The sequence below is a fragment of the Delphinus delphis genome, chromosome 1 (genome assembly GCF_949987515.2).
Source record: "Delphinus delphis chromosome 1, mDelDel1.2, whole genome shotgun sequence".
NCBI classification, from domain to species: Eukaryota; Metazoa; Chordata; class Mammalia; order Artiodactyla; family Delphinidae; genus Delphinus; species Delphinus delphis.
The window spans coordinates 98,507,065-98,532,168 of NC_082683.1; the positions used below are offsets into that span (position 1 = coordinate 98,507,065).

Sequence of the window (25,104 nt, forward strand, 5' to 3'; positions counted from 1 at the left end):
TGGGATCCTCCTGGACCGGGGCACGAACCCATGTCCCCTGCATCGGCAGGTGGACTCTCAACCACTGCACCACCAGGGAAGCCCTGTATGCATCTTTTAAAAGATTTTGGATATATATATCCAAACTCCTCTCAATGAGACTGTATTAATTTACATTTTTTCAGGCAGTGCAGGAGAGTGACTATTTCCTCACTCCCTTAACAACACTGAGTAGTATCAATCTTTGCTAATTTAAAACATGAAAACATCTCATTTGCATTGGCATTTCTTCTATTTCTAGTAAGGTCATCTAATCCACCATTAAGCATTTTTTCTTATTCTCATGTTTTCAAATGCTCTATCCAGCCTTATTATTCCTCACAACCAATGCATTTCTAAGCCAATGAGGAAAGGGGAAATAAAGTAGAGGAAGGAATATACTTCCTTCTAAAACAAGGTTTAGGAATAATTTAAAGCAATATGCTCATTTAGTATTCAACTGTCCTCTTTAAGAATACTCGATATGCTTAAAAAATAACACAAGCAGTTTAACAATTCAATCAAAAATTTATCTATTTTTCAAGTTAAACACTATTCTAATAGGCTAACCAGCAGAAGAGACTACCATTCAATCCAAGACCATGGGTCACAAATATAAATGCCTTGAGACCAGGCAGAAAACATAGTGAACTAAAAGCACATGCACTGTCTAAGAGAGTCACAGCTCAGGTCTAACTAATTACTGCCAAGTGGAAATGCAGGTCCATATTTCCCAACTTAAAATTGTAAATCTGGAGTTTAACGTTAAATCTCCTGATTTTTTTAAATGTTGAAAAAAAAAACCAAAAACATGAAAGCAAATTAACCAAAAAAACACTGCTGGCTGGCCCTGAGAATATGTTTGTTCACTGTCCTAAATAAACAAATCAATAGAATAACAACAAAAATCTACTAACTTAGGGCTTCCCTGGTGGTTCAGTGGTTAAGAATCCGCCTGCCAATGCAGGGGACAGGGGTTCGAGACCTGCTCCGGGAAGATCCCACATGCCGTGAGGCCTGTGCACCACAACTACTGAGCCTGTGCTCTAGAGCCTGCGAGCCACAACTACTGAAGCCCGAGCGCCTAGAACCTGTGCCCTGCAACAACAGAAGCCACCGCAATGAGAAGCCCACACACCACAATGAAGAGTAGCCCCAGCTTTCCTCAACTAGAGAAAAACCTGCATGCAGCAATGAAGACCCAGCGCAGCCAAAAATAAAGAAAATAAAATAAATACATTTATTTAAAAAAATCTACTAATTTAGTAATTACTGATGACAAGAGTCAAGAGAAATTTGTCACATCACACGTATAGGCACGTTTGTCTTTTTTTAATAAAAAACTATAGACATAAATCATTATCTTTATGTGAATATCTGAAAAGATCAATATGGAACAAACAGTCCATTTCTGGATTATCATTTGTGGATAAGGTTTAGTTCAGTCTTTAACTGGGATTATGCATACCTCTAGAAGTACTACATGAAACTTTGCAAGGACCAAAATGGGACACACCGTTTTAAGAGAATCAATGTCTAAAGCTTCAGCTATATATGACTCTTTCCTATAACTGATCTACCTGAAGAATGTTCACCTGCTTGGTCTGTCATGCTGGTTTTCCTTTCCTAGCCAACATATGCTCCCCGACTCAGTGCGTCCCCTAAAGATATATTACCTTTTCCTACTTTACAAAAGAAAAGCTTACTTTTCACCCATCCTGAATCTTTCCAAGGTAAGTTGCCCTAGAGTGTAAAGATCTCCATGTGCCTCAAGGGACAATTCAAAGTTTGGGTTTGGGAGGAACCATTTTTAATCAAGGAACCTATAATAGGGATTTGTGCCATTTACTTACTTAACAGTGAAGCTCAGCATTAGAAATAGAGTATTCTGGCCCCTGGAATTTCTGAATTCAAGTATATTGTAGAGTGGGGAGGGAGTGATAATTTTTATCAGTTCCATTTATCAGCACCCTTTCTCCCCTTACTATCAAAGCATGCATTGCTCCTAAGGGAAGGTATCCTCATAATAAGGCAAATAAAGCATTAGTAAGGGATAATAAAGGCAGTGGAATCTTGTTTCGGCCAAGTGATAAGCTCACGGGCAAGGCTTTAAGACTTATCTATCTTTCTATCTTAGAATCTGAATTCAGAAGAGAGATGGTTGTCATAGGGATGCATGTTAACATGTTTATTTGAATTAAAAAATGAAGTCAGACTTCTCTGTCAGAAAGTAAGTCTGATTTAGTTGACAGGAAGGAAAATGAGAACTCACCCAGCCAATTAAGTTATATGGAGGACTCTTTCCAAAGTTGGAAGAGCCAAATATGTAGCTTGAAGGATTTGACAAAAATATAAAGTACATGATTCCATTTAGAACTTTATGATCAAAAGAAACTTAAATTTAAAAAAAATTATACAAAAACTTTATTGTGGAAAAGTATTTAAGTGTGATTAAAAAACTCTCAAATATAAAATAATTATATTATAATAAAATCATACAGAGGTGTGGAATGGATATGAGTTCAACAAGAAAAAGTACTTATATAAAATTTACTACTGTTAGACTATTTGTTCATGTACTTTTCAATGGATCATGGTGGATATCAAGTCATTAGATTCCTTGAAATACATTCAAATATAGAGTATTTTAGTGTTATTTTTAAATGTCTATATTTATAATATGTTAAAAATTACATTCTTTGCAATTATTTAACCTTATGATGTCAAGTTAAAAATGTGTGAAGGGATACATAGTTTTTCAAAATTCTTTTAGGAGCTATGTGAACAAAAATGTTTTAAGACCACAGCTTTAGTGGATAGCCATGGTTGCTACTTGAAAAGCCTGCCAAGGTTTGCAATTCTGCCCATGAGAGGGAGGTGAAGCCTTAATATCCACAGTCACCTCAGTCCTCATAGTTAACGTACAATACTGATTTTCCACTGCTGTTATTTCCTTAACATTATACTTTTGCCATTAATGTAAACATTAAGCACATAAACATACAGCAATTCCTTTTTCTCTGATTTGCAATTAAACCATTTTATGTAACCATACCAAAGATCCTTGGGTTTCCTGCTACTACAGATGCTGAATATATTTAATACAGCAGAGATATAGCACAATGAACTCACTTCAATGTTGGAAAACTGGCTGTTTTTCAGACCGTAACTGTTGGTGATTTTCTTCTGCCTATCAATGTGATGAGTAGAAGCAGTAATAGTATAGTGGTTAAGAGCTAAACTTGAGCTTGAAACCCAGCTTTTTCATTTATTAGCCAGGTGATTTAGGAAATGTTACTTGTCTCCCCTTTGCCTCAGTTCCTTTACATTTAAAATGTGGCTGATAATAGTACCTATCTCATGAAGTGATTGGGAAGATTAAATTAGTATCTTTATATAAATTGCTTAGAACAGTGCTTGGCGCATAGTAAGTGTTATACAAGTGTTAGCTATTATTACTGAAATTGCTTAAGACATCTGTGACACCAAGGCTATTCATTCATTCATACTTCCATCAAAGAATAAATATTAATATTTACAGTATATCAGGCAGTGTTCTAGATGATAAGGATTCAAAGTTGACAAGTATAGTCCCTAATTTCCACAGTTTCACACATTATTAGGGAGGACAAACATTAAAACAACATGATAAACCAACAAATAAGTGTTTACAGTTGAATAAATTAACTAAAATTATTATAAAAGTGAGGTTTTGACTAAGTACTGTAGAATTGCAGAGATCAGGGAAGCCTTCCCAGAGAATGAGACTTTTAATTTTGAAGGATAAAAGTAGAAGCATAGATAAGGTAGGAGAAGGCAGTCGAAATAGTTGTGATAAAGATCCCTGTCTTTAAGCCAAACATTTAAGAGTTTCTATACTCACTTCTACAGAGAAGATTAGAGAGAACTAAACACAGACATTTCTATGATCTTCCACCACTTTATATGCATCTCTGACTTATGACTGGAATAAAATATACCCCATTTTTCTCTACATGCTGTGCCCCAATGTTTAACTTTGCCTTATTTTTTTTTTTTAATGTGTAATTATAGGTGTTAACTTCCCCAACCAAAACTGGGTACACTGTTCTCTGTATAAGCAATTGCTGTATTCGATCTGAAAGGTTTTCTAAGTAATAAAAGAAGCAATTTAATTAATTTTTGTAAAATACTTTAAATTCTATAAAGAATTTAAATTTCATCTTATAAAAGACAAAAAAGTACGATAACCTAGTTTACAATCATAATTAGTTTCAATTTAATCTGGGTTTCTTATCAATGATGCAAACTCCAAGCCAAATAACTTTGTATAATAAATAACTCTAAAAAACTTTAAAAATAATTTTTATGACTACTGTTTACCCCAAGAACAGATTATGACACATACCTGTGTCTGAAGGACGTAAAAAGTCCGTGTCACAGGTGAAAAAGGTCTGATGGTCCTGAGCTGACAAATTCATGTCATAGTATGTAAGTGGCTCTTTACCAGTCACCCAAGTGTATCTTTACCAAAACACAATAAAATATGTAAATTGAACATAAGAGAGCATCTGTCTGCTACAACAGATACTTTTTAAAATTCAAAAATATACTGCTACAAATCTTATTTCAGGATGTTTCAAAAGCTTATTATAATCAATAAAGCAAAAGAGATAACCTATCCAAACTACTTAGAGTACAATAATAAAACATCAAAAACCAAAACAGAAAAGGTAGATTATTCAACAAACAGTGCTTCAAAATTGAATTTGAAGATAAAACAATTTGACTTAAATATATACTTTTTTAAGTATACTTAAATAAATTCTCAGTGAATTAGAATTAAGTATTAAAAGTAAAACTACAAAGAAACTAGAAAAAAACACAAGTGATTTTTTACTAGATGTCAAGATGATAAAGGGTTTTCAAAGCATAAAAGCAAAAAAAAAACTTCTTTCAGATTTTACTAAATTAGAAATTTTACCTTTCATTTCCCCCTAAAACCCTCAATAATTAATAGCAGGTAACAAACTGTCTAATAAATACATTTTAAAATATCCAATCTCATTGGTAATTAACAAATAGCAAATTAAAATAACTAATTTTGACTATTCAACTATAAAATTGGCAAATATATATTGTCAGGGGTGAGATGGGACTCACACATATTGCTGTTACAAATATAAATTGGTATCTACATTTCTTTTTCCAGAAATCAATTAGATAATATCTATCAAGAGCCTTAAAAATAACACCTAGTTAGATGATGGGTATATGGAATTCCATTATACCGCGCTCTCTACTTTTGTTTATTTTTGAAATTTTCCACCATTAAAAGAAAAACTTAAAGGGGGGAAAAAAACTGTTCACACCTTTTGATTCAGTAATTCCAGTGCTACAAATCAACCCTAAGGAAATAATCATATATGTGGCTAAAGATTTATATATAAAGCTATCCCTCTAGAGTAAATGTTAACAGTGAAATATAACCTGTGACCTGGATAGGGGAGCAGTAGGTAAGTTATGTATGGTACCTCCATATAATAGAATACAGTACAACTATTAAAAATCATGTTTTTGAAGAAATTCATGTTTTGAAGAAATTCTGTGGTAAATTCACACATAATGAATTTTATATATTATGATGTTCAAGTTTTGTTTCTATATATGCGTATAGAAGAGAGACTGGATGGAAATACTAATAGCAGTTATCACTTAGTGGTAGAAAAAGGTGATTTTTTACTTTCTTTCTCATACATCTTTTTATTTTCCAACTTTCAACAATGAATATGTGTATATTTTATAATCAGAAAAAGCATTTTAAAAGCACATTGTGGGCTTCCCTGGTGGTGCAGTGGTTGAGAGTCCACCTGCCGATGCAGGGGACACGGGTTCGTGCCCCAGTCTGGGAAGATCCCACATGCCGCGGAGTGGCTGGGCCCGTGAGCCATGGCCGCTGAGCCTGCACGTCCGGAGCCTGTGCTCCGCAACGGGAGAGGCCACAACAGTGAGAGGCCCGCGTACCGCAAAAAAAAAAAAAATAAAAATAAAAGCACATTGTGTTATTTATATACATGATCAAAGATTTTAAGTTATTTAATTGTATAAGTTGCCTTTAAAGTTTCTATTTAAAGTTTTTAGCTATTTTAGGAGAAATTATCATGAAGAAAAAGGAAAAAGCAAATCCTTGTTCATTTAGCAAAGTTTGGTATACTTTCTAAAATCATAAAAAAAATGAACGATCTACATTAATCCCAAAATGATTTAAAGCAGCTAAAAAACACATGCACAGTATCAATAACTTAAATTAGCAGTAAATTTTAAAAGACTCAGTAAAGTAAAACAAGGATTGAGCCATAAAATGGCTCATACCAAAGAGTTCTATACACTTGCTAAAGGTTGGCTACGATATGATTCCAAGCTTCCTAGAGCCACAATGATTACCAGTGCAATTTAGACTTTTACATTAAGACAAACTAATCATTCAAAAAGAAGCATTAAGAGTTCGTTATACTAAGATAAGAAATTTCTCTTTAAGATTTTCATGAAGTAGATACTATAAGATAACAAGAATAGCCTAAAAACTTTTTAATAAACACAGTGAGAAGTTCAAGGACCTGTTTCTTGCAGAATCCCTTAATATAAGCTAATGGCATCTATCATAAAAGCCTAGCTTTGGCTTCCCAGGATGTGACTGTCCTACACTATCAAGTACTTACACACAGGGATTACTGCTAAATTATTTTGTATCCCCATCATTTTGCATAGTGCCAATACATAGTAGACATAAACTGTTTCTTGTTCAATGAATTAAATAACATGCCCCAGTCTACCTCCAGGTAAAACACAGCCCTTTCCAAAACAAAAGTAAAGTATCTTTGGTCATAAGTTTTTCAAAAGTCGTTTTCTCATTTAGAATAAAAACCAGAAGAGAAATGGACACAATAGTGTAGCTAGGGAATGGCAATACGAAATACAGTATAAAAGTATTATGCTCTGTACTGTTGCACAAATGAAATTTATATTCACATTCAGATTGATATTTTCTAGTGAATCGTCAAATAAAGTTTGCAATTGAGCACATGTGCACAGGAATATGCTGACATTTGCAATTTTTTCTCTATCTCATGAATTCTTTGAAAAGGCTTTCTGCCATAAACCAAGAGCCAAATGTATACTTACATCACAAACATATGGTTTGAAGCAATGTTTCTCATGATTATAAAAGTAAATATAGTCAAGATGCTGCCAATTAAACCTTGGGCTAATCATTTTACCTTATATCAGTATCTCCAACCAGAAGAGCTGTGATATATTTGTAAAAATAAATTTTTCCATAATACTTTTATTCTAAAACCAATGCCATAATTATACTGAAAGCAAAATGTAATACCTCCTATATTCTGCTCCTCTGAAAAGATTTAGAGGATTTCTCCATACCTTGCATTCTAAAAAACAAAGAGAAAAAGGGGGAAAATAAGACAGCTTAATCAAATGTAGTTAAATCTTAATTTGGTCAACATGTATAGTCACTGTATGCTAAGTACAGTGCTAGCCACATATAGCACAAAGATGAATAAGGCATGGACCACCCTGCTGTCATGCAGTGTACAACCAAATCTAGTCATTCCCTTATTTCTGTCTCCATAGCATTTGGTTCACAATTCAAGTACCATACTTACCATATTACAATGTGACTATCTAGTTTTCAGTTTCTCCTTTAAAATATAAGCTTTTAAAACTTTGCTCAGGGGCTTCCCTGGTGGTGCAGTGGTTGAGAGTCTGCATGCCGATGCAGGGGACACGGGTTCGTGCCCCAGTCTGGGAAGATCCCACATGCCGCGGAGCGGCTGGGCCCGTGAGCCACGGCCACTGAGCCTGCGCGTCCGAACCTGTGCTCAAAAAAAACTTTGCTCATTTTGTACTTCTGGAACCACAGCATTTGGAACTAACTTAACTGAATTAAGTGTAGCATGAGAATTAGTTATGTAAACTATCACCTACACTGTGTGATAAGTGCTATGATAGAGATATATTTTGTTCCAAGAGAAAAAAAGGAAGTGATTAAGTTTGCTCTGGAGAAATTAGGGGAGACTTTAGAAAGGTTGTGACATTTAAACTTGAACCACTGTAAAAATAAGTAGAAGGTTGCCAGATGAAGAACATTCTAAGCAGAGAAGTATGAGAAAACCACACAGCATACTTAGGTTAGAGTACATGGTAGAAGGTGAGAGGGAGAGCTGTAAATGAGGCTAGAAAATAGACTGGGGGAAATTGATGAAGGGGCTTACATACCATGTAAAGAGTTTAGACATTATCCTTAGTCAATCAGAAGCCATCAAAGGTTTATAAACAGAAAAATAACAAATATCAAGACTTTGGTTAGATCAGCAGTTCTCAAAGTATCATTCATGGAACTGCAAAGTAACAACTCGTTTCATAATAAATGCTAAGACATTGTTTGCCTTTTTAACTTGTTGATTTGAACCCAACCCTGAGAGTAAGGGCGTCCTTAAATTTTGTGCCCCAAGCACCTGACTTAACCTCACACTAGTCCCAGTCCTGCAAAGTTGGGCTAATGGTACAACTCAAAGGTTGGTAAAACTGCTGGTACTTTAAAGTAGTGGTCATTGGATTCCTCACCCCCACCCCAGTAAACAAGGCAACCAAATATGATGGTTGTCTCCAGTATAAGCAATTGTTTTTTGAGTTGGACTGACCTTTTTTTTTTTTTTCATGGAATCTCACTTTTACTTGAAAGAGTCACTAATAGACAAATTTATGATTATTCAGACAGATACCTGGCAAATATTTTCTCAAAGTTGAACAAAGTGAATCTGTCAAATTCAAGGAAGAAAAAGTAGTATTTGCTGCCAATGATAAAATTTGAGCTTTCAAGTACATACTAGAATTTTGAAAAACTTGTATCAGTTACCATGAGCTTGACAATTTCTCAACTTAAAGGCTTTCCTGTGAGATTAGTGGTGATATTAACAAACGTCATTTAAAAAAATTATACAATATTTCAATATTTGGAAGACACGTATAACTCAGGGAACGAGTATTTTCCAAATGGCCAATGCATGATTTATAAAATTATTCATAAGTGAAAGACCCATTCAAAATGGGACACCAAGGGATTTTAATGTACAGAACATGGCAAGTTAACTGATATAGCTTCAGATTCCACATTGCAACTAAACTTTAAGAAAGTACCTCAGTAAATTTTGGTGTTGTATTGAAAATGAATATCCACAACCTTCTGAAAGGTTATTAAAATACTTTTCCCTTTTCCAACTACATATCTGTGTGAGAACAGATTTTCTTCATAGATGTCAAGCAAAACAACATTTCACAACAATGCAGAAGCAGATATGAGAATAAGCAATTTTTTATTAAGCTAGATATTAAAGAGATTTAAATAAATGTAAAGAAATGGCAGTCTTCTGATTAAAATTTTCTCGTTTTGGAAAATATAATTATTTTTCATAATATGTGTATTAGTTCAGGCTGCCATAACTAAATACCATAGATTGGGTGACTTAAACAACAGAAATTTATTTTCTCACAGTTCTGAAGTCTGGAAGTCTGAAATCAGGGTGCCAACATGGTTAGGTTCTGGTAAGAGCTCTCTTCCTGGCTTACAGATGGCTGCCTTCTTCCTGTGTCCTTACATGTCTCCTCCCATAGTGGAGAGAGAAATTAATCTCTCTTCTTCTCCTAAGGCTACCAATCCTATCACATTAGAACCCCACCCTTACAACCTCATTTAACTTTAATTGTCTCCTAAAAGTCCTGCCTCCAAATATAGTTACATTAGAGGTTACAGCTTCAACATATGAATTTGAGGTGGGGGAGAGACACAGTTCAGTTCATAGAACTATGTTAACATGCAATGGGTTTCCTGTTATTTTAAAAATAACTAATAAATAAATATTTTTTTAATTTCTGTTTTAATTTCTAATATGGTAAATATCGGGGACATAATCAATATATAAACAAAAGCTCTTGAGGTCCTCAATAATTTTTAGGAGTATAAACGATTCCGGAATCTAAAAAATTTGAGAAACACTTTTTTACATAGTAAGGGGAGAGAATGTACTAAAAGGAGAAGTATCATAGGCAGGGAAACCAGTTAGGGTATACAGCAATAGTCCAGGAAAGAGATATCTAAGGCCTACATACGGGACACTGAATGTTGAAAAAGAAGGTAAAATAGAGTCAAGGTAATTTTTGAGGGGAATCAATAGCATACGATAAGGGTCAATAGTCTGGAGAAGGAAGGGGAAATAAAAGAGATATAATCTAAAACAACTCAAAGGTTTCTATTTTGGAAATTAATAGATTTTAGGATTATGGAAGGTACCTATTAAAAGAAGATAATTAGCAGTTTCACTTTGGACAGAATGAGTTTAGGGTTGCTTAGGGCCATCAAAGGTGGAGATTTCTAGCAAAGAGTTAGAAATGTGGGTCTAGAACATAAAAGAAAGCTTGGGGACAGAAAGTTAACATTGGTTCTCCCAATACATATGTCTGTGGATGATAATACTATAGAAGGAGATGCAGCTACCCAGGGAGAGAAAGTGGAACCAAAGGAGAACTGTGACTCACTTCTGAGGTCAATTCATGCATCTCTTCTGTGAAACATTTTGTGGCCTTCCTTCCAAGAATAACTGACCATTCCCTCTTTTCATCACCATAGTACCTTCCATACACTATATAAAAGTATCTTTTGTATCTTTTGCCATCACTTATTTATATGTCTGTATCCTATACTAAGCTGGAATGTTCTTAAGGTTATCTTCACTTTCATTATGCAATGGTATACTCAATCTCACAATAGGGAATAAGACTGTATAATGCATTATTGTTATAATTATTTACATACTGGACTCTGAGCTTCTTGGGGACACATCTATGTCATATTCACCTTTTTTTTTAAGATTTATTATTTGTTTATTGATTTATTTATTTAATTTTTGGCTGCATGGGGTCTTAGTTGCAGCACGCAGGATCTTCGTTGTGGTGTGCGGGCTTCTCTCTAGTTGCAGCATGCGGGTTTTCTCTTTAGTTGTGGTGCACAGGCTCCAGGGCACATGGGCTCTGTAGTTGTGGCATGCGGGTTCCAGAGCGTGTGAGCTCTGTAGTTTGCAGCATGCAGGTTCTAGTTCAGGCACGCAAGCTCAGTAGTTGTGGCACGCAGTCTTAGTTGCCCCGTAGCATGTAGGATCTTAGTTCCCTGACCAGGGATCGAACCCGTGTCCCCTGCACTGTATGGTGGATTCTTTACCACTGGACCTCTAGGGAAGTCCCTCATATTCATCTTAATATGCCTTATTCTTAAGAGTTCTGTAATTATTTCATGAAAGGGGAGAAAGGAGTAGGGCAGAGAAAATTACCATTATTCCTTCCCGTACTCCTGAATGGCTGCCAACCTCATCCCTACTAATCCTGGTCAACACCCACTCAAGCTTTTTTTTTTTTTATTTATTTACTTATTTATGGCTGCAATGGGTCTTCGTTGCTTCACGTGGGCTTTCTCTAGTTGTGGTGAGTGGAGGCTACTCTTCGTTGCGGTGTATGGGCTTCTCATTGTGGTGGCTTCTCTAGCTGCGGAGCATGGGCTCTAGGTGCGCAGGCTTCAGTAGTTGTGGTGCGAGGGCTCAGTAGTTGTGGCTTCCAGGCTCTAGAGCACAGGCTCAGTAGTTGTGGTTCACAGGCTTTGTTGCTCCACGGCATGTGGGATCTTCCCGGACCAGGGCTCAAACCCGCGTCCCCTGCATTGGCAGGCAGATTCTTAACCACTACGCCACCGGGGAAGTCCCCCACTCAAGCTTTAGGGCTCAGTTTAAAGAGTTCTTTCTTACAGACTTTCCCTGATCACACCTAAAAAGTGCCAGCAACTGCACTCAGGTAGTATTTTTCTACTAAATTAATATAACCCTAGTGGTTAGGCTTACTGAACAAATGAGACATTATGACATTCTGCAGAATTAACTCATTTGTATGAGTTAACTGTATGATTATAACCTATACCAAATGAAAGAAACAATAATCCAAAAATGTGATTTCTATCTGGCTTCAAATATTTTACTTTCCTAATTGCATAATTACTAGATACATATAGAGGAATAGTCTACAGTTTATGTATGACAACAGATTATCCATACAAGAATAACAGATTTTGATGTCTTTGTAAATATACTGAGAAGAAAAGCTATTTTTCCTAACTTTGCTCTCTTGGCAGAGATGGCTAATTGTCTTTGTTCTCTCCTTTATCAGTAATAAGATCCCCTTATCACCTGTGCATATATACACTGAGAAAATGATTACAATTTCTAGCCTCCCTTACAGCTAGTTCTGTTTATATGACAAAGATCTGACCAGTAGAAAGTAAGTTGAAATAGTATATGACGCTGCTCGGAAGTGTCCTTGGTTGCTGTGGGGTGGGGGGTGGGGAAAGCGTCTTCTCCTGGCTTATTCTCCTTCCTGATGACTAGACTGTGGACATGATGGCTGAAGCCAGAGGAACTGTCTGGAACCACAAGGAAAAACTGCATTGGAGATGGTCGCAAACAAAATAGAAGGAGTCTAGGTCTCTGATAATCATTGCTCTCCATATCAGCCATGGATTACCTATATTTAAAGGAAAGACAAACTGCTCTCTACTGTTATGAGTTTTCTATCTGCCACAGCCAAACACAATCTTAACAATACAGCTTTGAACACACATTAAGTCAGTAGTAGTCACCTGACAAATTCTGTCTGCTGGTTTCACTTTCTCTGCTGCTGGAAGGAGAACCTGGCTCTGAAATGCTGCCTTCTGTTCCTCCCATCAGTGGTCGCAAATGGCTTACAGATACTTGCTCAATAAAAGATGTGCCATGCTTATGGAAGTACCACCATTCAAATATCTGTGACAAACAGAAAACATCTTTCACTTAAAATAGAATTAATCAGCAGATATATGACCTCAAATCAAAACATTCTCTCAAGATGTTCCTGTTTAATTCAGCATTTGAAATGTGCCCTCCTTCCAAAAAATAAGCCAAACACAAGATTCCCTGATAACACATGCCAAGCCAAGGTAAAATGCCTTTTTACAACTTTGTAATGAAATTCAGACAAGCTTAGGCAACACTAGAATACGTCTGTAAATAAAGCATTAAAAAAACAGTAAGAAGTGTTTAAGCTATAAATAATGTAACTTACATTATAATGTCATTTTAGTCTATCTGTAGCATAATTAAAAGAAAAACAATTTTGAAACAACTAGCATGGTGGATTAACCACTAGACTAGGGTTAGAATGCCTACATTTGACTCCCAATTCAGCCATATATTAGCTGTGTGTTTTGGGGAAGTTAACTTCTAACCTCTCAGAGCCTCAATGTCCTATCTAGTAAATATGGTTAACAAGAATTGTAAGTGCTTTTAAACAACAAAGTACTACTCCAGTATTTGGCAGTATTATTAATGTAGGTTAAGAGTCAAGTTGATTCCCATATTGAACCATTTAAAAATCAGGATATTCCTTTCTTTCTGTTTCCATGGTTTATCATTGTTATAAGAAGAGGAATCAAAAGCAGCTCTCTGTGTTGAATGAGCAGAATGTTTCATATTCGGATACTCCAGCCTTTTCAACTCCCTTTGCTGGCTCCTTTGGGTCTGAGCTTAAATGACATGTCCTAGGGAACTTTTCCTGATTCCACAGAACAGAAAGCTACGTTATGCACTCCCATTGGCTCTTTTATTCTCCTTTCAGAGTAATCTTTTTACTCGTAATAATTAGTTAAACAACTGGCTTTGTTGCTATTCTTCAGCTTCCAAGCACATTACCTCTTCAGGTAGAAATAACACAAGCAGCACAACTAGCTTTCTCATTTCAGGTGGTAAAAGAAATTATAAATAAACTTTGCTAATAAAAACTCATCAATATTTCAAGGGTAATGACACAGTTTAACCTTTAAAATGTTACTTGAATTCTTAAGTTTTGTAAATTTAAAATGTTGGTTTAAAAAAAGTAACAACAAATTTTAAACACTTTTACATATTACATATGTAAGTTATATATTATATAAATGTAAGTTTTCTCCCCTCCTTATAAATGAGGAAATTAGGACTCAGAATTCATGTGACTTGCCCAAAGTTATCAGATAGTAAATGGCAGAGTCAAGACTCAAAACTACATCTGCTGGTTCCAAGACCAATGCTCTTTCTACTACATCAGCTGTTTAAAGATAGTTTATCTTCTTTATTTAGATTTTTATATGCTATGACAAAATATGCTAAATTATGAGTAGGCTTTATAAATCAATAAATTTTGAGGCTTTTAATAACAGAGTTTTCACCCAGAATTCCTCAATAATTTTTTTTAAGTCAAGAGAAAAATTGCTTTCTCATCTGGTATTTCACTTCAACAAAATGGTCAAGTGTTCGTCCCTATTTAAAAAAACAAAACAAAACAAAAAACCACTCCAATATAAATGCTATTATTTTTACATTTCTACTATAGTTATAGAGCACCACCTAGAGATGAGAAAAAAATACAGAAAAATTTCATTGGCCATGCATGCCATAATACTTCCTAAGATTTTTATCTGTAGCAGTATTTTTCCAAAGTTTATACTATGAAACACCAGTTCCCAGGGATGTTAATAAAGATTATAAAAATTTAAAAAATATTTTTAAAATACAAATGATAGCTTGGTTAAATAAAGCAAGGGAAAGCTGAATTAAACAGGTTTCTTTATTGTGGCACTTCTTAGAATAACGTGGCCAAAATTCATTAGTGTATGTCATGTTGCTGCAAGCTTTCACACACACTATCTCATTTAATCCTCATAACTATTAAGTTGATTTTTTTTTTTTTTTTTTTTTTTTTTTTGGCTACACCGGGTGGCTCATGGGATCTTAATTCCCTGACCAGGGATTCAACCCGGGCCTCGGCAGTGAAAGTGCGGAGTCCTTTGGGGCTTCCCTGGTGGCTCGGTGGTTGAGAATCCTCCTGCCAACGCAGGAGACACAGGTTCAAGCCCTGGTCCGGGAAGATCCCACACGCTGAGAAGCAATTGAGCCCGTGCGCCACAACTACTTAGCCTGCACTCTAGAACCTACGAGCCACAGCCACAAGCCCGTGTGCTGCCCTAGAGCCTGTGCTCCACAACAAGAGAAACCACTGAAATGAGAAGCCTGTGCACCGCAATGAAGAGTAGCCCCCACTTACCACAACTAGAGAAAACCTGCACGCAGTAACGAAGACTCAATGCAGCCAAAAATTAACTAATTTTTTTTTTTTTCTTGCGGTACGCGGGCCTCTCCCCGCTGCGGCCTCTCCCGCTTCAGAGCACAGGCTCCAGACACGCAGGCCCAGCAGCCACGGCCCACGGGCCCAGCCGCTCCGCGGCACGCGGGATCCTCCAGGACCGGGGCACGAACCCACGTCCCCTGCATCGGCAGGCGGACTCTCAACCACTGCGCCAGCAGGGAAGCCCTAATTAATTAATTTTTTAAAAAATTAATTGAGTTGAGTCCCAAACCACTAGACCACCAAGGAATTTCCAAGTTGATACTATTATTATCTCCAGTGTACAGATGAGGAAATTGGAGCTTTAGAAAAGTTAATTCACTTTCTTGAAGTCATACAACTAAAGTGATGGTTAGCCTGTCTCACAAACTCTGCTCTTAAACACTCTAGAGAAGGTAACTGGCAGCCTATAAGCCTAATTCAAGACAGATAAATTTTTAGTCTGCCCGATGTTGCCGACATTAAAGTATTGGAAGATTTTATATAAAAACTTTATATCCAGGTTCTCTTGAAATCGTCTGAAAAAATTGGAAGAACTGGTCCTGGTAATACTGGTCTGCAAGTCTACATGGCAACAATTAGCTTTAGCCTTTTCTAGAAGGAGCATGTACTGTCCAGATTACCCAGTCTTCGAAGTAAATAAAAATTTCAATTTTTACACTCTGCCAATTTTACTCATTTTTGTTACTAAGCCGAGCCTGCAAGCATTTACATCACAACCCATCTCCCACTACACCCCCCAACATACAATAAACAGTCTTTTATACACAAATGAATACTATCAATCTCTAAAAGTGGAGAGGAAGTTGCAGTGTTTTTTAAAATATTTTTTCACATTTTGAGAATGTGGAAAATTTTGAGAATGCTGATCTATAAGTATTTTTAATTATTATAATAACTATTTAAAGAGATTTGATTTTTAGATAAACACCAAAGGAAATGGAAGGAAGGAAATGGAAACTACTTACAAATATTAGTCCTGATATCAAAGAAGATGTCCCTGTAAGTGCCACATAGAATTTGGGCGTCAATGAATTTAAAAATACTGTCACTGCCAAAAAGAATAAAAAAATCAAAGTTAAAAAAAATAAGTACCCAAGTTACAAATATGCAGGTGTCTTTATGAGTGGAGGGACACAAGTAGTATTAATATCTAATATGAGATTCATTTGAGAAAATTGTAATTTTTAAAAAGCTACTTTAAATTTTCATTGTATCACATCTTTAAAATGCCTTCACATATGTAAGGGTAGGATTTTACACTGCTGATTTGTTAAATAAGCAAATCAAAATGAGATCATTTAGCTTGCTGTTGAGAATAAAACCAGGAATATCATAATTTAGACAAGAACTTTTGCAATTCCATAAGGATAATATGAACAAATATACTGTTACAAAGGAGGATTAAAACTACTTCCTAATTATTTTGGTGAGATACAAACCAGTGTTTAAAATTAGAGGGAAGGAAACAGTGTGTGTATTTGGTATGTCAGCTACAGAGGCAAAATAACCCAAAAAGAATAGCAAACTAAGAGCTTCCTAAACCTGATTCACTGAAAACCTGGACCACATTCTTCACTTCAAATAATTGTCTCATAAATACTTTGGGTTTTAGAAAGAAACAAAAATCTGTAAAGTCATTGACTCTCATCTAAATGGTGTATCTAGTTAATATGTAAAAAAAAAATGATAAACTCAATGAATAACATTTCACTGAGCATACAAACCATTAGTAGTCACTTCATTAACCTGTAACAGAAACACCAAATTAGCTTTTCAAACAGTCTAGGAAGGCCAATTTATCTAGCGTATTTTAGTGTGTTAGTTGCATCTGAATTTACATACTATGTTCTTAAAAAGTCCAAAACATTTCAGAACATTATCTCACAGTCTTTCATGTCATTTCACGGAATAGAAAAGGGGACATTTGCCTTCTCTTGTTACAGGAAAATAAAACACAGTACTGATAGTCATAAAGATCCCATAACAGAAATACTTCCATTTTAATCTGAGGTTACCAATTTGTAATGACATGGTAAGAGGCCCTGGCTCCCATCCACTCTGTCCTGGCTACAGCTAAAGAATAATATTTGCAGAATCCAAGGGAATCCTCACCTCTTATACGTCTTTGTAACTTCAGCCCACACTACACAGCAAGCTCTCTACAAATGTTGAAAGAAGGAACTAAGGAAAGAACCCACTGCTGTTTGTGGCTCTCTTTCTCTTTACTTCCTGTACTGTTCTATTTTATTACTCAAGATAAAGCCTAAAACAGAGAACGGACAAAAATATCACGAAAACTATTTCCTGACAAAACTATTTTAAAACACGAGAATGGCTGGCTAAGATCGTGTTGGTTTCTTTCAGATTTTTATTGTCTGGGTGTGGGTTCTCTCAGCTGAGTGGCAAGAGAATCAAAAGGTGTGTATAAATTCTGCATTCAAGTCTGAAAATGCTCTCATCTGCCCTACCACCTGAAGCTTACATTTTATCAGGTGGCTTCTCCTCGGGTAAACGAGGACAGAACGGAGAGGGCGGACCTTAAGAGCTTTAGGGAGGAGCCGGTAGTTGCAGCTCAGGTTTGGCAATCAGCTGCGGAGTAGCGGCCCAAGAGAAAAAGAACTCACTCGGTCGCACACACCGACTCATTCTGCGAAGCCCTCCAGTGATACTGAAAACCTCTGCCCTTTGGCCCTTGCCCCCGGCACCTCTCCTGCCCCCCAATCCCCCACGCCCGCCCGTCCCTCGGGAGCTCTGGGCCTCTCACCCGCTGCCAAATTCTCACACAGCCTCAGCGGGACCCTCAGAGCGTAAAGCAGCCCCAGCCCCGCCACGAACCACAGCGAGGCCCCAGTGCCCGCCAGCCCGGCCCGCAGCCGCTCCCTCCAGCCCAGCGGCGGGCTCAGGCCGGGAGCAGGAGCAGGAGGAGACGCCGCAGCTGCCGTTGCTTCACCTAAGCCGTCACCGTCCGCCATCTTGCCGCTCCCGGTGGCGCCGGGAGTTGGGAGGGGAGAAGGGCAGGAAACCGGGAGTCGGGAATCCTGGGATAGTGGCGGACCTGAAGTTGGCCTCTGTGAAGGCTGAGAGTCCCAGGGAACGGGGACCGAGAAGATTTGGAAGGTGGAGGAGCGCCCAAGGACTGGGGCTACCTATTCCTTCCGAGGGAGGGAAGGGGCGGATAGCGGCACCTATTCTGGAGGAACTGGGCTGAGATGTGACCCGGAGTGAAGTGTTTTAACCTCCATACGCGTGAGGGTCACCTTCCACACCATTCCTGGGGTTGAAAAAGTCACCGACCGTTCCAGAGTCGGAGCAGCACTTAGCCCTTTGGACTCGGCTGCCATGGAGAGCACTGGTACTGGGAAAATCTACAGGAGTAGCGACTGCAATTTGGTCGGCCGAAGCTCGGGCGCCAATACCAGCCGAAGCACGCTCCCAACGTCCCATAGATGAATGGGGAAATTAATGTAACTCAGTGAGAAAAATATTAGACTTAAAATCATTTAAGTCACGCCGACTTACTGGGGCGTCGGCGCCCGGGCCCATGACCCACGCCCGTAACTGACATGGCGCCCTAGCGGTCGGCGTTTCCGGGCGGATCCTTCAGACGGCCTTCGCTGTGATTCCATCATTCGGCCTCCTTCCCGGCCTGCCTCGCGCCAGGGCCGGGCTGGGCCAGAGCAGCCCAAGATGGCCGACTTCGAGGATCGGGTGTCGGATGAGGAGAAGGTAAGGGGTCCGCCTCTCTTTTTTACCTCTTCCCGGGACAGGGAACGGGGCCCCGACCCGGCTGCGGTGGGAACCCCGGCAGTACCCCCAGAAGAAAGAAGCGTCTTGGCCTTTGCTGGCATACGCTCTCCGCAGTCGGGATGCTTCCCTCTTGAGGGGCTTTCCTCTGCCTCACGGTGGCCCCAGTTCCCCATTCCTCAACTCTCTTTTCCCCCCGGGCCTGACGCACAGCCCAGTGGCCTTCCTGCGAGAGAAGAGACTTTACCTTATTGAATCGTGACTGTGGACTCTTTTTTGTATTTAAGAGAGGGGGCGATGATGATGTCGCGACGTATCAAGAAGCAGTTATTTTACCGCCTTTAGCTGCTGGGGCTCACCCCATCCCCCCATCTTTAGCTATGATTGGGGCTAGCTTAGGGCGAGTCACTTCCTGGTCAGGGTGGCCTCTTAACTTCCCTTTTGCTCCTCCTTCCTCAGGAAGTGATTTTGCTGTCACGACTTCTCGACTGGGAGAGGTCTCTAAGGTGTTGGCCGCCTATCCACACACACCCCTTTTCCCACATGCTGTCGGCTGAACTAATTCGCAGTAATAAATGTGTAAGCCTCAGGGACATTTGCTTCAGGATTTGAACACCACTCTTTTCTGTGTAGACACTCCCTTGATTGTATGTATACGGCGCCCGTGGTGACTCCATCCCTTCCATCTTACAATCTTTTAACGATAATTTTTGAAAAATAGTTTTCCATTTCTTGTTAACAAGGCTAGCCAATGAGTTTTTCTTTTTAACTCCAGAAAGGTTTTATGTAGCACATAAACTTCATGTTAACACATTCAAGTCTGGACAAAGCATCCTGCCTTCTTTGGTGCTCCAGTGTGGTATCTTTTTGATTATAGTTGAACTTGACACTGAGTAATTTGTACAATTAATTTCTTTAAAAGTGTCTTAAATACAAGAGAATATTTCACCTTAGGTGGAATAACTTTTTTCCTGACAGCTGCACACCTTTCTTAACAGTTTGTCAGGCTTTTCAGTAAATATGTTAAAGATTTTAGAGTCCATGGAAATTACAATGGTTCATTACATAACTCGTAAAAGGACAAGAATTATGTCTTTTGTTTTCCACAGTGGTTTTTACAAAATGTACACCCTTGAATGCTCTGTAAATGTATCTGGGGTTTTTCTCTTTTAATAAAAGAGATTGGGATGGCAAAGGGGACTGTTCATGATCCAAGTGTCCTCTGTACAGAATAATTTGATATACATATGCCATGCCATTTTGAAACGCTGAAGAATGTGCTAAATATTCACATGCCGTTGAACAACTCTTCAGCATTAGATTTTCTCATACTTGGAAATTGATTCTCATAAATGTATAAGATTTGGGGGGAAAGGGCATTTTACACTGTATATGAACTTATGCTAGAGAGAAAACTATAATAAAATGTTTATTCTAAGGCAAACAGTTATGATTCACATGAAATTAAGTTACAGTGAAAATCATGGGATAACAAAACATTTGTTAGCCCAACTGATGGTCCTCTTACTTTAAGCAAAAATACTGTTACAGCAAAATTTCACTAAGAATTTAAGGTAATAAACTTTGAAGTTTACCAGTGTTGGGTTTTTGTTTTTGACACAGGGGTAGAATGCCTTTCTAATTAAACTTGGGGGGAAAATATGTATTTCAAAGTGTAAAGATGTCTTTGGGTATTGACAGTGTTCAAATTAGTAACATTAACAGCCTTGATTTTGTAATAGCAGATCTCTGGCCAGTTTTCTCTTATATTCCAGCATACTTCTTTTGCTGTTTAATTTTAATAATGACAAAGCAAGCAAATCATAATTAGTAAGGTAAATCTACTGCCACAAAATATTGATGAATTTTATATTCAGTGAACAGGTTTTAGATTAACTACATTGTTTTCATTAGTGAGTTAATTAAGAATAGCTGATATAAAAAAACTCATATAATAAATCCTTATGATTTGGGATTACTGAAATTTTGTTAGATTTTTATTCCCAGAGATGAAGTGATCTGTATTTCTCTGTTGTGGATCAATAAGTAAAAAGAAAGGGCTTTGACTTGTAAGATTACTTAAATTCTCCTTCAGTTTTATACCTACCTTGACCCCTTTTCCTCCAGGCTTCTGATGCCTTTTAACTGAATTCAAGAATTGAAAAAGTATTTTTCCAAAAAGACTTGTTGATATGAATGTCTTAGCATTCATAAACAATAAGTGACCCTTAAGCGAGATTCTTGTTGTACAAAACTTTCATAACCAAGGCACTATTACAAACAAGGTATTTTCAGGCTTAGTTTGTATATTGACTCTTCCTCGAAGGAACCGTGAAGTTTTCATTTTTTTTTTAATTTTAACTAAGACCTCAACTGTATTTGATTTGATTTTTTTTAACACGTGTGTCATGCCAAATGTATTTTAATACTGCTTTTTATCTTTGTTACATTTTCTGAAAGCAGTGAACCCAGAGGTGAATTTGGTGGTGATGGTCTCTGGTTTCCTTGCAAGTATTTCTATAAAAGCTAGTAAGATCAACCATTCTCATAACCAACTGCTGAAGTTTTTTTGTTTTTTGTTATTTTTTTTGCGGTACGCGGGCCTCTCACCGCTTGCGGAGCACAGGCTCCGGACGCGCAGGCTCAGCGGCCACGGCTCACGGGACCAGCCGCTCCGTGGCACGAGGGATCCTCCCAGACCGGGGCACGAAGCCGTGTCCCCTGCATCGGCAGGCGGACTCCCAACCACTGTGCCACCAGGGAAGTCCACTGCTGAAGTTTTTATCACTTTATAAAGAGGAAGTTGGTTTTTTTAACTTCTGCATTGTTACCTGAAATGGTCATGATGAGCTGCCTAAATAAAACAGGAAGTTGAAAGTATAATAACTTGCAGAAATAACTACTTTTAGTTTTATCTTCAAGTTCAGTTTCTGAGAATGAGCTCTACTCCTCTAGTTACTTAGACTTTTCAGTTACTTGGTTCCAAAATGAAAAGATGCCATAATTAGGAAACTTGAGGTATGAGGTGAACTATGTGTTTGGATTCTTTGTACTGACTGTTTCCTTTATTTCATGATTCAGCATTTTTAAAACATAAATGCAGACTGAATTTTAGGGCTGAAAAAAGTGCTAATAGCACATTTTTTTCCCTTCAGCCTAGCTAGTAGAATATTTGTGTACAACTTCAAAAGTACCATAACTGAAAAATGGATCCCTTTGCTTTTAGTTTAGACAATACCATCTTTAAGGCACTTTTTGAGAAATGGGTTTATCAAAATTATTTAGGAGAGGTGTGGAAAATGTTGTAAATAGATACTGAAATTTGAGGGCTGTGTTAGAGCTTATGAAAAATATTTATACTTTTAAAGTGGATTTCCTTGATTATGTGTTACCCCTTTAATTTAGTAGGTGAGTTATTACCCTTACAGGGCGAAATAAACCCTAAAGCTTAATTGCCATGGCTATTTTGTGATAAGTCGTTGACTAGAATTAATACTACCATTTTTAAATCTTCTCTTCTGTTAGCTTTGCTGAGTAGTATTCATATGATCTGTTACAAAATCCTTGGACAGGAGCATAAAGCCTAAGCAGGTACAAACTCAGATGCCAATCTTCGGTGAGGAGCGTAGGTTCATTATAATTTCTTCTAGAACATCTAGCTGTTTTATTAGGACCAGCCTTAATGCTAAGCAAAGCAGTGTAATTTGTCAAAAAATTCAGACCCCAGGTTGGTCTAATTCAGAAGCCATGCTTTTTTCACTGTACTGTTTTTAACATGTATCCGTGAATGAAGAAATCAGAATAGAGTCATCCATTTAATGAATTATAAATGAGGTATTGTGGGGTAGTGGGAAGGAATGATTCTGAGCCTCAGGAGATTTGGCCTCTCCTTGCTATGCTTTTGGTCACCAGTGTGATTTTTGAAAATTCACATACCTCTGTGGGCCTCGAAAGTTTTCTTCTAAAATAGGTAAGGGAAATTGGATCAGACTGACTGAACAAAGTTTAATGAACTTTTTCAAACTCTAATTAAAAAAAAAACACACACACAACTCTAAGAAACTGAAACATTAAAATGTTCCAGGAGTTTCTGTCATTGTTTACTTTGGCACATTTGCCCCATAACGAACCTGTGAAATTCTTGGTTACTGAAAGCAAGTCTTTTTATCTAGTGCCTAGCATACTACCAGGTACATAGTGTAGGCACAAGCTATTGGTATGAAAGAGACCAATCAATCACAGGTTCATTCATTCTTATATTTCCCCAGCTCATGCTCCCTCATTCTCCCTCCCCAATTATTTCTGGTAATCTGTAGGTATTTCTTGTGTTCAAGAATGTGTCCACACTCTGGGTGCCTCTTCCAGCATTCATTGTGCCTGAGCATCTACTGCCGTTACTGGTGCTCTGTCATGGCACTGCTAAGAACATTTGATCCCCTGGGAGCATTTTCCTAATAAATTCCATAAAGTTCCGAAGCCTTATTGCGTATCAAAATCAGTATGTATACTGTTGTCCCTAGGTATCTGTGGGGTAGTGGTTCCAGGACCCACGCCCCCCCCATACCAAAATCCGCGGATGCTCAAGTCCCTTATATAAAACGTTGTAGTACAGTCAGCCTTCTGTTTCGGCATCCGTGGATACAGAGGGCCGACTATGTATACTTTGAACCTTGAAAAACCCCTAATAAAAGTATTTCCTTCATCTTCTATAAGTTCTCTCCTTTAGAGCTCAGAAAAACACACACTGTAGGATCAGGTGTCATTGTTCTTTTCTGTCTCCAGAAAACTCCTTCATCTTTTTGAAAAAAATTAAAAAGTTAAAGTCCTTTTATGGATCAGCTCCTGAAAATAAAAACCCTGGATAGGGGAAACTAGTCGTGATAATTTTTTTTTCTTTTTTTTTTTTCCAGTACGCGGGCCTCTCACTGTTGTGGCCTCTCCCGTTGCGGAGCACAGGCTCCAGACGCGCAGGCTCAGCGGCCATGGCTCACGGGCCTAGCCGCTCTGTGGCATGTGGGATCCTCCCGGACCGGGGCATGAACCCGTGTCCCCTGCATCAGCAGGCGGACTCTCAACCACTGCGCCACCAGGGAAGCCTAGTCGTGATAATTTTTGATAGACAGTTTGACTACTTATGGATTTCTGAACTAGGTGATAATTTTAATATGTACTTACTATTATTTTCCCTTCTCCCTTTATCAGAACCTCCTGCCAACCTCTGCATTTCTGCTCATCCCACCATTATTCTCTTTTAGTCACATAGGGTCGGAACACTGCCATCATCTTTTTTCATCCTTAACCTCTCCTCTCATGTTCAATTAGTATTTCAGTCCTGTAAATTCTTCTTCCTATCATTAGGTTCTCTTCCTCCATTTGCATTAGTCTTTTTTAAAAAATTATTTTGAGTATATAGGAACTATAATCACATGCTTAAAATGGTAGGAAAGGACATGAGTAAAAAGTCCCCTCCCACCTATTTTCCAGCCACCCAGTTCCCTTGAGCGGCAGCCAATGTTACCAGCTTCTTTTCTATTTTATTTTATGTATTTATTTCTATTTTATTATTTTCAAATAGGTAGGTATACTTTTCATTGAACAATATGTCTAACCTGTCCACATTCCTATTACCATTTTCTTCATACAGGACCTTTTTTTATGCTTGGATTATTTTTAACAACATTCTTAATTGTTCTCTTTGCCTCCAGCCTCCCCTTTTCTTTCTATATTTTCACTGATTTACCATCTTCATACTACTAAATTTTGAGCAGCATGTAAAATTTATCTTTGCTATAACTGCACATGTATATTGTTAGGGCAGTGTCTCTGGAGATGGAATGTTCAGTTGAGTGGATCATTTGACATGTATGTTGTGATATATATAATGTATAAACAGGAAGACAGCATGATACCAGGCTGCACTAAAGAAAGGTGGTGGGTTTATTGGAACATGAGAGAACTTTGCCTTGTGAATTCTTTGTTTTGCATCTAGGTTACATTTAAGTGCTTATAATGTGCTAGATACTTTATGCATTAAAATGTATTCATCTCAAAATA

The 25,104-nt window shown here is 37.8% G+C and overlaps 2 protein-coding genes across 5 annotated transcripts in view; one reads left to right on the forward strand and one right to left on the reverse strand.

Moving 5' to 3' along the window:
• Positions 1-18,356, reverse strand: part of ST7L (suppression of tumorigenicity 7 like) — a 150,498-nt gene extending 132,142 nt beyond the window's left edge. For 3 of the 4 annotated variants that reach the window (XM_060027351.2, XM_060027333.2, XM_060027342.2), the window contains exons 1-5: positions 18,071-18,309; positions 16,272-16,354; positions 12,749-12,911; positions 7,391-7,445; positions 4,406-4,521 (exon numbers count right to left, since the gene is read on the reverse strand). In XM_060027351.2, the coding sequence (XP_059883334.1) occupies positions 4,406-4,521; positions 7,391-7,445; positions 12,749-12,911; positions 16,272-16,354; positions 18,071-18,278 (625 nt within the window). In that variant the 5' untranslated portion in view covers positions 18,279-18,309. Of the gene's footprint in view, positions 1-4,405; positions 4,522-7,390; positions 7,446-12,748; positions 12,912-16,271; positions 16,355-18,070 lie in introns of all 4 variants that reach the window. The other variant, XM_060027326.1, reaches the window with a different exon arrangement.
• Positions 18,357-18,377: 21 nt separating this feature from the next.
• The window catches only part of CAPZA1 (capping actin protein of muscle Z-line subunit alpha 1), a 48,015-nt gene continuing 41,288 nt past the window's right edge, over positions 18,378-25,104 (forward strand). The window contains exon 1 of the mRNA XM_060027376.1: positions 18,378-19,032. Coding sequence (XP_059883359.1) covers positions 18,994-19,032 — 39 coding nt within the window. The 5' untranslated portion in view covers positions 18,378-18,993. The remainder of the gene's footprint in view (positions 19,033-25,104) is intronic.